Consider the following 12,862-nt stretch of genomic DNA (forward strand, 5'->3'; position numbering starts at 1 on the left):
GTGAGACTGGGAACTGAAGTTCATGCTGCTAGACACTAAAAGCCATAGACTTAACAGGGACACTGGTTTCATGGCTCATTACAAAACCCTGTAATACACACCTGCCAGCTAACCTTTAATGGCCCACTTCAAACTCTTTTTATATAAACAAGCTAACCCTTATTGCCTACTCTATCTCCAGTGACTTCCTACAACATGTTACCTCTTATGCTTAACTATCTATCCCAACTTGTATTTAACCCAAACACTCTGATTTCCAGCAGCGGCTCCAGGCACCAGCGCTCCAAGCGCGTGCCTGGGGTGGCAAGCCGTGGGGGGTGTCCTGCCAGTTCCTGCGAGGGCGGCAGTCAAGCAGCCTTCGGCAGCATGCCTGCGGGAGGTCCGCTGATAACGCGGATTCGGTGGCAATTTGGCGGCGGGTACGCCGAATCCGCGGGAACGGTGGACCTCCCACAGGCATGCCGCCGAATCCGCGGGACCGGGGACCTCCCACAGGCCCGCTGCCAAAGGCAACCTGCCTGCCGTGCTTGGGGTGGCAAAAAAGCTAGAGCCACCCCTGCTGATTTCTTTCCTCAGATCGAAAAGGAGTTTGTGTAGTTTGAAAGCTTGTATCTTCCACCAGTGAAGCTGGTCCAATAAAAGATTACCTCACCTTCCTTGTCTCTCTCATATCCTGGAACGAACATGGCTTTTATTTGTAGGTTAGCAAGGGCCTAACATTCATTTAGTGGCCACAAAAGTAGGAACGGCAGTAAATACAATCCTCCCGGCCATGGCCTGAACCTCTCAAAAGTAAAACCATTAAGACAAGTAAGTATGTCTTTACCTGAACTGAGTTTTAAGAGGCTTCGAGTGCTATTGTCCATCTCAGTATGCTGTGTCAGTAGATCACTACTAGCGGACTGTGAAGTTGTCTTCATTTCATAAGCAGGGCTTACACTGTAATCTCTGAAATTTGTACTTCTCTTATCTTTTTGAAGTCTCTTAAAGTCCTTGTTCTGAGGCGTGGAGGAAAGGTAGAGGTGGTCATAATTATCTAGACTGGTATCTCTGTGTGACTTGTATGGGTTCGTTTTGTTGGTGTCACTCAAATGCAGTTTCTTGCTTGAAGAAATGTCCTGGTTAAGGTAATAAATATTAGGTTTTCCTATTACGTCTTTCTCAAGAGAGGAGTCTAAGGAATCGTTTTCTGAAAAGGTCACCCGAAATCCTCCTCTTGTGAGTCCGGCTCTTATTTTGTCTGGGGAGCGCAGGGATGAACGCATTTGTGGTGGTGATGGAAGGGATCTGTATTCTGCCAAAAAACAAGCACAAACATCGGAGTAAAAATTGTGAAAACTGCAAAACATTCACCTAAAGTTATTTTTACTCATATTCCAACTTCACACTTAAGTTGCCTGCATTTATAAGCCTCCTGTGAAGAACAACTGGCCCCCCACAGAAAGAAGTCATAAGAAAGCAGGCACTTGAATGTAACATGTCTTATGTTGTACACACTTATGAAATCATACATTAGAGGTGGAAAAGATCCATTTGATCTCAGCTATCCCTTCTCCTACAAGAACCAATTCAGGATTATTCCTTACAACATATTCCCCAGTGCTTGAAAAATTCCAGTATTAAATGTCTCAAATGATGGGGCTTCCACCATTTCTCTTAAGCGCCACATCTGGATGCCCCGTCACCATTTGCAATCATGTGCTTTTTGTGATGTTCATTGCCCCCAAAAAATCTCCAACAACTTTCAAACAGTGGAAATTCAAAGAGAGTCACATACTTCCCAACCCCAGCACCCCAAGCAGTCGTCTGGGTCGCCTGCCCCTAAATCCGTCCCTGATCATATGTGATTGAGACCAACAGTGGAGAGTTCAACAGAAGCTATCAACATCTACAGTTTGTTCCTCAGAAAGAGCAATCAGAGCAAAATCTACGGATGACAGATGCAGAAGAAGATTCAAGAATTCCAAACCGACCTCTGCTGGTCGTTGCAACTAATGGACTGCCAGATGATCAAGTTGTTATATGTTGTTACGAGTGTAATTAGAAAACCAGTACAGAGATTGCACAGAGAGAGTACCAATTCAGAGATACTTAACAGATTGATCTGTACTGAACTTTAATGATAGGGTGATAGTGTACGTTTTGTAAATGGTAGGAATGTAAACCTTAGGAGATGTAATGGAATACTTAACTGTATTATACTGTTCAGCCACTTGATGGCGCTGTGTGTAATATACCTTATTTAAGCTAACCTCAGCCATACCGGATAGAACAGTAAAGGAGCCTACAGTGAACATATGTGGTGTGTATCACTGAGCAGGAAGCTCTGTGGTCAGTCCATACCTGGTTCAGAATCCTGACCTGTTTGTAGCAGCCCTTCAGCCTGTTGTGTACAGGAAATACATGACAACTATACTCAGACACCACTTCTACTGGCACAGTCAATTAACAGAGTCATAGATTCCAAGGCCATAAGGGACCACTGTGATCATCTAGTCTGCTGTCCTGTGTAGCACAGGCCAGAGGATTTCCTGGAATTCATTCCTGTTTGTACAAGAGCAGATCTTTTAGAAAAGCATCAATCAGGATTTACAATTTGCCAGTGATAGCGAATCCACCATAAGCAGTGATAAATTGTTCCAATGTCAATATTAGATTCAGTAGTGCAGCAGGATGAATTTGAAAGAGAATTACAGGATTATTATTGATATAGGAAAGTGCTGAAAGAAAATTGAAGATTGAAGCATTTACCATCTTCCAAGTGACTGTGATTCAGCAACTGTTTTCCTGCCACTTCTTCCAGCTGAAAAATATTTGAAACATCAGATCATGCACTTCGTACTGATATAAAGGGTCCGAGTCATCCATTTATTAAAAGAAAATTTGAAAATGTGAAGCCATGGGCTTGTCTAGCCCTTGTGCTCCCTGAGTCTGTCCAGGCTGCGATATGGACAGGCTTTCTGTGGCTACAGAAGGCAACACTGATAACAAATTAGGTGCAGAACACAAGAGTGCAGGCTTGAACACAAATTTAAATGAAGCTTTTCAAACATGAAGTCACTAGCGCCAGGAATTCAAACCCACAGTACGTTCGCTTCATTGGAAGTCTGCATTAAGGTTAAGAATTTAAACACAAACATCAGGATAATCAAAAGTAAAGATTCCCACACCAAGGGGAACTAGGTCACACTGATGTCTGAAGTATTCTGTATACCCATTTCTGCTTTTAAGCTGATTGCTGTAGGTACAATGAATCAGAGCATAGCCTCAGCTCAAGTAGCCCAAAGAGGATGGAAAATGGAGTTTCCCCTTGTGTATGGGAGTCCCCAGGTGGTGGTGGCAAGCCAGTGTGGAGGTACACCGTCCAATCCTGCCAATATGGAGCATATGGGGAGGGCTAATGGCATGGCTACAGCATGCGCCTCACCGACAAATTTGGAGCTGTTATTACCACGTTAGAGCAAGCCATTCAGTGTGCCCTGCGATCAAGCCGTCTCAGGACAGGTGATCGAAAGCTATCTATGCTGCCCCCATGTGTACCAACTGGAGTTCTGGGACATCTGAGCTGGCCTAAGATGTGGACAACTTATTGTAGCTGTAGGAACCATGATTATGAATGTCTTGACTATTGTGCATTTCAATTCCCAATCTTAAGGCTCTATTCATAAAGATTTTTGCACTGAACTTAATGTGCTTTTTAAATGATGTTAAAGTAAAAGGAAAAAGCTATACTAAACTATACTATCCAGCCAATCTGCACCCATGTTATATACAGCTGCTGAGGAAGGAAGGAGAAAAAAAAATTAAAGCATTACCAAAAATAGATACAAATCACTTAAAGAAGAGCAAGCAATGTGCAAGCGTATTGTTAGCGCTTAAACAACAACTCAAGAGTGTCTTACTTGTGTTCCCAGCGTGTTGCTGCATTGTTTATTCTCTTTAGCTGAACTGCTGGCCTGTACTGCAGAAGTAGATGAAGCATTTATTGAGGAATCCTTTGCTTCGCATTTTAACAGAAGCTTATGAGTTAACTGCTTTTGGCTTGACTCTGTTAAAGAGAAAATAATTAGAAGCCGTGACTCAACACTGTAGAGCAGGGGTTGGCAACCTTTCAGAAGTGGTGTGCCGAGTCTTCATTTATTCACTCTAATTTAAGGTTTCGTGTGCCAGTAATACATTTTAACATTTTTAGAAGGTCTCTTTCTATAAGTCTATAATATATAACTCAACTATTGTAAAGTTATGTAAAGTAAATAAGGTTTTTAAAATGTTTAAGAAGCTTCATTTAAAATTAAATTAAAATGCAGAGCCCCCCAGACCGGTGGCCAGGACCCAGGCAGTGTGAGTGCCACTGAAAATAAGCTCGTGTGCCGAAGGCGGCACACGTGCCATAGGTTGCCTACCCCTGCTGTAGAGGTAACTAGAAAGCGGTTGCTTTATTATGGGAGAAGGGTCGATTCTCAGCAAAACTGCCTGATCATTTGCAATCTTCAAAAGCTTTCCCTAAAAAACATGCACTGTGCTAGGGGTACCATATGTCCGGATTTCCCCGGACATGTCCGGCTTTTTGGTCTATAAATAGCCGTCCGGGGGGGATTTTTAAAAATCTAAAAATGTCCGGGATTTCCCCCCGGTCGGTTATTTATAGACAGAAAAGCGGCGGCCAAGCGCCGCTTGGCAGCCAAAGCCCCTTCCCGGCTCCCCCCATCCCCTGCAGCCTTACCACGCTGTCCGGCCCCGCAGCTGTCTTCCCCCTCCTCCACTCCCCTGAACGCTCCGCCCCCCTGCTCCTCCCCCTCCCCTGCTTCCCGCGAATCAGATCTTCGCGGGAAGTCTGAAAAGAAGCAGGGGCAGGTGGGAGGCAGCAGCAGGTAAGCTGGGGCGGGGGGGGCGTGAAGAGGAGAGCTCTGGGGAGGCACGGCCCTGGCCGAGCGGCGCCCGGCGGCCCCAGCGGCTCCGGCCCAGCTCGGGCCCCAGCGGCTCCGGCCCCGGCTCGGGCCCCAGGGCGGCGGCCCCGGCTCCGGCCGAACGCACCAGCCCGGCGCCAGCTGAGCACCCCCGGCCCGGCTCGGGCCCCAGCAGCGCCGGCTCGGGCCCCAGCAGCACCGGCCCCGGTTCCGGCCTGGCTCGGGCCCCAGCAGCGCCAGCCCCGGTTCCGGCCGAGCGCACCGGCCCAGCCCCGGCCGAGCACCTCCGGCCCGGCCCCAAGCCCCGCAGCCCCGGCCGGAGCTCCGGCCGGAGCACAGCCCGATTCCTGGGCTCTTTAAAGCCGGCCCTGGTCAGGGGACAGGGAGGGGGGGTTGGATGGGTCGGGAGTTCGGGGGCGGGGCTGTCAGGGGGGCAGGGGTGTGGAGAGGGGTTGGGACAGTCAGGGACAGGGAGCAGGGGGGGTTAGATGGGTCTGGGGTTCTGGGGGGGCTGTCAGGGGGGCAGGGGTGTGGAGAGGGGTTGGGACAGTCAGGGACAGGGAACAGGGGGGGTTAGATGGGTCTGGGGTTCTGGGGGGGCTGTCGGGGCCAGGGTTGTGGAGAGGGGTCAAGGCAGGCAGGGAGCAGAGGGGGTTGGATGGGTCGGGAGTTCTGGGGGTCCTATCAGGGGGCGGGGAGCAGTTGGATAGGGCATGGGAGTCCTGGGGGTCTGTCTGGGGGCGGGGGTGTGAATATGGGGTGGGGGTGTGGATAAGGGTCGGGGCAGTCAGGGGACAGGTAGGGTCGTAGGGGGGCAGTGAGGGTGGGGGGTCTCAGGAGGGGGCAGTCAGGGGACAAGAAGCAGGGCGGCTTAGATAGGGGGTGGGGTCCTAGGGGGCAGTTAGTGGCAGGGGTCCCAGGAGGGGGCAGTCAGGGGACAAGGAGCGGGGGGGGGGTGGGTTGGGAGTTCTGAGGGGGGCAATCAGGGGGTGGGAAGTGGGAGGGAGTGGATGGGGGCGGGGCTCCTCCCCCCCCCCCGTGTCCTCTTTTTTGCTTGTGGAAATATGGTAACCCTACACTGTGCACATAGTGAGTGCACAAATGTCTGGGCCTTCGAGAGACAGCTTGAACAGGGGGCCAAAGGTCCTTGAAGTCCAGAGCAGCCAGTGACCAAAAAGGAAATGAAAATGGTTGGGAGTGCATTCTTTTTTAATACCCTTCAGGCTCAAATATTTGTGCTCACAAGGGGACACCCGCAGGCAGGGCCGGTGCAAGGATGTTTCGCGCCCTAGGTGAAACTTCCACCTTGCGCCCTCCCCCCTCCCTGAGCCCAGCAGCAGCTCCCCGCCCCCCCCCCCCGAGGCGCCTCCCCTGCGGCAGCTCCCCACCCCCACCGGCCCAGGGAGCCATGCGGCAGCTCCCCACCCCAGCTCACTTCTGCTCCACCCCCTCCCCGAGCCCTGCGGCAGCTCCCTCCCCCCCTCCGCCCTGAGGCACCCCCCCCCGCAGCAGCTCCCCACCCACCCCCCCGGCCCGGGGAGCCGTGCGGCAGCTCCCCAACCCAGCTCACTTCTGCTCCACCCCCTCCCCGAGCCCTGCGGCAGCTCCCTCCCCCCCCTCCGCCCTGAGGCACCCCCCACCCCCGCAGCAGCTCCCCACCCACCCCCCCCGGCCCGGGGAGCCGTGCGGCAGCTCCCCAACCCAGCTCACCTCTGCTCTGCCTCCTCCCCGAGCACGCCATCGTTGCTCCACTTCTCCCGCCTCCCAGGCTTGTGGCGCCAATCAGCTGTTTGGCGCCGCAAGTCTGGGAGGGAGAGATGCAGAGCGGGGCGGCGTGCTCAGGGGAGGAGGCGGAGCAGAGGTGAGCTGGGGCGGGGAGTTCCCCTGCGTGCCGCTCCCCCCCTTACTTGCTGCAGGTGGCCCTCCCCGCGCCCTTCTGCCCCAGCTCCCTCCGCCTAAATACCGACGACAACCGGGATGGCTGAAGATCCGGCTGCTGCCGTCGCCGCCGAAGAAAATGCCGCCCCCCAAATGCTACTGCCCTAGGCGACCGCCTAGGTCACCTAATAGGTTGCACCGGCCCTGCCCGCAGGACCCCAACAATCACTCCTTTACAGAGGATTCCAACCTAGCAGCATGAGGGGATGCACACAACGCAAAGTGTGGATCTACACAGCCAAACCTCAAAGGCAGTGCGCTTTAGTTTTTGTACATGGACTGTAGTCAGTAGCTGAACTTTTTCCTTTTAAAGATATGCTAATTATTGAGTGATTTCCAAAAACACGAGGCTGCGCTTCCTCCTGTATTTTCAATACCTGCATATTTCCAACCTTGTATACAGACCTACTAGACATCTTTGTATTTGCTACATTAATTGGTAAGAAGCAACTTACCAGTTTGATTTCTGCTGCTATCAATATCCAAACTAAGTACTGAAGAAGTCCCTTTATCTACTGCATAGTTCTTCATTGTATTCTCCCTACAGCTGCAACAGAAAAGAGATTTACCAGGGTTAGATGCGGAGTAATATGAGTACGAGTGGCAAAATCGGGCCCTGCGACTGTACCCAAATGTAATAGAATTTTAATACCATGTTTACACTCCTTTTCTTCCTCAAAATGTCATTTCCTACCAGTTACATTTTACAAAGAATACCCCCACCCTCTGGATGCAAGTACAAACAAGAAAAATATGACTGGTTTAAAGGGCATGCCATAGCTACCAAAAGTCTCTGATCTACCACGTTCTCTTCTACCACTGTCTATCCCAGCATAGAAGAGTGACAATTTTCTTAGGGCTGATCTACTCAAACATTTAGCTCCTGGCAATCTGGGGTGTAAATCTACCCCCCCATACTAACTACTTCTTAGAGTGCTTTGATCCAATCCCGTTTCAAAGTGGGGTAGATCAAAGCACACTAAGGAACTGTTAGTGTGCATCAGCAGGGTCCACAAACAGTTCCTTAGTGTGCTTTCATCTACCCTGCCTTGCCACGGGACTAGGTCAAAGTGCACTAAGGAACTGTTAATGCTTGTCTACATAGTGCCCTAGTGTACGCCAGCTGGGGTATAAATTCTAGCACACACAAGCATGTTGCATACTAACTGGCTGCGTGGACCCTCCTGGCATGCACTAAAAGTTCCTAAGTGCACATGGACATAGTACTGTTCGAAATGGGACTATGCCATCATGCACTAAGGAACTTTTAGTGACTGCCATCAGCGTCCACACGGCCAGTTAATGTGCGACACTCTGGTGCGCACTAGACTTCACACCCCAGCTAGTGCACTTTAATGCACCATGTAGACAAGCCCTCAGTGTGCATCAGCAGGCTCCATATGGAAAGTTGGTGTGCGACATGTTAGCGTGGGGTAGATTCAAACCCCGAGCTTGCTGCGAACTAAATGGTCATGTATACAAGCCCTTTCATTAACTTAAAATGGATTCAGATCGGATGGTCTAATATTGCTTCCATTGAAGACAATGGTAAAACAGCCAGTACTGGAAGCGGCTGAGATCCCTAATTTTCCCCTGAAGACAGTGGGAGTTGGGAAACAATCATCACTATTCAGGAGGAACTCAGAACCTCATGGGATGGGGAACACAATGGGTTTAAAATCAGAAAAATATGTTGAATATATCTCAGGGTTCAGGCACTCTATCCTCTCTCTGTATTGTTTCAGCTATGTAAATGCGATCAATATTTTGTTAAAATATTTGCAAAGAGTTATTGGTATGTAAATAGATTTTCAAGACTTGTATATGCCAATCTGGAACAGAGCCCTCTGCAGCATTTAAAATATTGTTGATTGTTACTTTGGTGAAGCAAGGAGAGAGAAGTACTATGAATAATGCTGTATGTTGAGTGGAAAAAGGAAGTCCCTAGCACTGTTGTATTTGGGTCCATTACAGAAGCTGGGCTACAGACAGAGTTGCTTTATACTTGGGAAAACTCAGTGGCCATGTTGTATAAAATTACAACCACTGAACAGACTGTCTCTGTGTTTGAGTCTTTGGCTTTAATAAGATGAATATTCAATAGTTATACTGCAGCTGAGAACAATGGGAAGCAGTGGCCATTATTGCTACGGGCAATCTAAACTTCTTCCTTATAAGACCTGGGGAAATGGCACCTAATTATTTGAGGGCAGCCTGAGGCAACAAGCCTACAGAGAACAATGGGAGATGGGAGCCATTTTGTAAATGGACAATTCTTTGTGAGTGTCTCCGAAAGAGAAGATTCATTGACTGAGTCTCTGCTGACAGATACATTTTCTTTTATGAAAAATGGCAAAAATTCCCTTAACCCAACATTTCCCCCCCTCACATATGCTCAAATTTTAACTCGTAATTTTTGTGTAGATAGTCAGCCTTGGTTTAAAGATGCACACTAGACCCGATTTTCAGAAGTATTCTGCACTCACAACTGGGACCCGATTTTCAGAAGTATTCTGCACTCACAACTGGGACCCGATTTTCAGAAGTGCTCAGTAGCCAGCAGCTCCCAGTGAGAACAGCAGGAGCAGTTAGGTGCTGAGGTCTTTTGGAAATGTGGCCCGTCAACAATAAAGAGTTAAAACCCCTGCCAAATTTTAGTCAGAGATTAATTCCAAAAACACTTGCATTAGAAATTTATAATAAGAAGCTAAAAAACCTACACAAAAAATTAAAAGGACATGAATTATCATGGTGTAAAATTTCACACAGAAAGACAACTACACATAGAGACAAACAGAAATGGACCCCCCATTTTAAGCCTATTTCAGCATGGAATTGCATCTATTGAGACATGACCAGCACTTGCATGTCTGGTGTTAATAAGACATTGCAAAACACTGCTGGCCCAATTTTTAAAAGAGCTCAGGTCCTATTTAGGCACCCAGCTGAAGCAGACAGATTTTCAAAGGTAGAAAATCTTGCCACTTGAGTTAGGCGCCTAAAAGAAATCTGGGCTCTTTTCAAAAGCTTGCCCTTTATATTCAGAGAAATTATATACTTGTGTGTGCCAGTTAATCATGTTGCCTGTTGCCTTTCGTAGCATAACCCAAAGCAATATATTTTGTAAGTACAGGTACAACTTATGGTGCTGTATTTATAAAACAAAGAACTAAGACAATTTAGCAGAAAACTGAGTTGAATAATACAAAACCCTATGAATTAGCAAATTGACACAAAGCAAAGAAAGGCAGATTTCCCAATGATATAGCTAAGGTGTGTTCCATAATATTCCCTTCTGTTGTAGCGCTTAGTCACTTTTTAGATAATCAGTTGTACAGATTTTAGGCAGAACAGTAAAGTACTAATCATTGTTTACAGCCCATGATTTCTACAGCAGATAATTCCAAGAGATAGTAACTATTTACCATCAGGACCAAACTGAAATCAGTGGCGTGGCATCTGCTAACCCAAAGCTGAATTTGGCCCAGAGATTCATGGGTATGTCTACACAGGGATAAAAGCCCCGCAGCATAGCTGTGGCTGGCCTGGGTCAGCTGACTAGGGCTCATGGGGCTAAAAATTGCTGGGTAGACAGTCGGGCTCGGGGGAGCCCAAGCTCTGGGATTCTCCACCCTCGCAGAGTCCCAGAGCTCAGGCTCCAGCCTGAGCCCAAATGTCTGCCCAGCAATTCTTCATCCCTAAAGCCCAAGCCCCATTAGCCTGAGTCAGCTGACCCAAGCCAGCCGTGGGTTTTTTATCCCTGTGTAGACATACCCATAGATTCCTGAGGGCGGAGGGTTTGTTATATTTATTTTCAGGGACTTTGTCTACATGGCAAAGGAACATCAAGTCACTATGTAGGGTCCTATCAATTAAATACAAAACAAACATGCTTACCTTACGCTTTCTTTTTCAGAAAATAAACTCTCCTCTTTTCTCTTGAGGCCAAAATGCAGTAGGGCAGCTTTTCTTTCACTCTCCCTAACTATTCTGTCATCTAAAAAGAGGAAAGATTATTTGAACATTTGTAGATTTCTTTTTGCATATAAGCACACTAGCATTACAGTATAGCCCTGATGACTGTTATCACAAGTGTAAGCAAAAACAGACTCTAGAAATTGCCACAGCAACAGCCTGTATACAGCATAACCACAACTCGGGAAAGTAAAATATTAACAATTAAAGCCTTTCCCACACCAGGTGAAATTCCATTAATTATTAGAAAACGGATAACAGATTAACCTAACCAAAGACTAAAGCTCTATATAACCCCATTTGGAATGTATGGGATAGTCTCACAGTGCAGCTGCTAATAGTATTACAAAAATATTTCCATATGAATACTCAGTGTATCAATTTATTAGCAAGTTAATTCAAAATCAGCAGGGAATTAATTTCTAAGATTCTGATAAATTGCTTTATCACTCATTGCCCAAATTTGTGTATTTAGTGTCACCAAGAAACATAAGATGAATGCACTGAATTTTTTTGTTTGTGGGAGTGGTAGCAACTGTTTAAATTAAGATTACATAAACAACTCCACTCTACCCTCCCTCCCCCTTTCAATTACTTATGACTTTCTTAAACTTTCACTTTTCAGGTTGTAAGTTTCAGACATGACTCTAACGTGTGCTAGCTACACTTCAGATAGCTCTGCCAAGCTAGCCTAGCTCGAGTTAAAGGAGCCACACTGCAAAGTAACACTCAAGTTGCTGTGTCCACAGAGCTGGAGCTTCACTCACTCATGTCTGGCACTAAGGATTTGTCTATGTGGTGTGGTAATGCGCTCTACGGAGGTGTGATTTCTAAAGCGCACTAACATGTAGTGCATTAATTGGGCTGCACAGACCCTGCTGGTGGGCTTTAACGTAGTGCTGTCTGAAATAGTATTACGTTAAGATGCATTATGGAACTTTTAGTGTGCACCTGCATTGTCTACACAGATCAATTGATGCACAACACATTCGTGCGCTTTAGAAATCACAACCCCGTAGAGCGCATCACCCCACCGTGTAGTCAAGCCCTTAGACGTCGGTCGGGGGCCATATCCCAAGGTTATTTGCACTGCAGTAAGCTGGCGGTGGTGGTTTTGGCACCAGGACAAAAACCTGTGGCTAGAGGGATGTTTGTGGGGTTAAGGGCAGAACATTGGAAGGGGAGGCTACTGGAAGAGTTAGAGCACAAGCAGTGGGGCCTAGCAGCCTCCAGCCTTTTGGAGTGAAGGTTCTATCAACTCAAGACTGAAAGAAGGTACAGTCTGCTCCCCTTCCTGTCACTGGGTGTGCTGTCATCCTGTGACTAGTAAACAGTGAGATCTCACCTTTCCCCGGCAGGTAAACCCTGTGTCAGAGTTCTAGGCTGAAACATGGAGATCTCTGACTAAAAGATACATTAGCTGCTGGGACTCTCAGCAGTGTTCTAGACTGGGGGTGTGGGTAAGTAATACAGCGTGTGCTGTGCACTTTGGGTGCTTCTATCGCTCATAAGTACCCAGGAACATTTTGCCCATAATGCTGAAATTATCACCTCATTGTCCCTTCATTCATTCAGAAATTTATATCAGCACACATGAGCAGGCACCACTCCACGATAAACAATCAGCAGGTCTGAAGACGACAAAATGCAAGTCTCTCAAGCTGCTGAAAGGCCCATCAATGGAACCTCTGTTCCTTAGCAAAACTCCAATCCCTGTTACGTTAAGCCAAAGATTTTCAAATGGCTTCCCAATTCAATAAGTCTTTTAGTCTATGTCATGAAGCTTTCCAGACTCTGGCTCCATCTGAACACTGGAGGGAAAAGGCCCAGAGGCGTGGCTCTCCACGGAGAACACCCCCCTGCCCACCATAGACAGTCTAACCCAAGGAACCAAGAAGATTGTAACTCCTGCAATAGCATATATTAGAGAGAGATCTCCCAGATGGGAGAGTCCCATTCAGGGCTTTAAAGACCATAACTAACACCTTGAATTGCACTCAAAGAATAATCCGATATCCCAGTACAGAGCACTGGTGTTACAT

The 12,862-nt window shown here is 47.7% G+C and overlaps 1 protein-coding gene across 1 annotated transcript in view; it reads right to left on the reverse strand.

Annotated features, from left to right (window-relative positions):
• Positions 1-12,862, reverse strand: part of LRRC36 (leucine rich repeat containing 36) — a 45,534-nt gene that overhangs the window by 23,789 nt on the left and 8,883 nt on the right. The window contains exons 4-8 of the mRNA XM_065416836.1: positions 10,743-10,842; positions 7,301-7,392; positions 3,903-4,048; positions 2,752-2,803; positions 827-1,294 (exon numbers count right to left, since the gene is read on the reverse strand). Of these exons, the coding sequence (XP_065272908.1) occupies positions 827-1,294; positions 2,752-2,803; positions 3,903-4,048; positions 7,301-7,392; positions 10,743-10,842 (858 nt within the window). The remainder of the gene's footprint in view (positions 1-826; positions 1,295-2,751; positions 2,804-3,902; positions 4,049-7,300; positions 7,393-10,742; positions 10,843-12,862) is intronic.

This window comes from Emys orbicularis, chromosome 14, assembly GCF_028017835.1.
Source record: "Emys orbicularis isolate rEmyOrb1 chromosome 14, rEmyOrb1.hap1, whole genome shotgun sequence".
NCBI classification, from domain to species: domain Eukaryota; kingdom Metazoa; phylum Chordata; order Testudines; family Emydidae; genus Emys; species Emys orbicularis.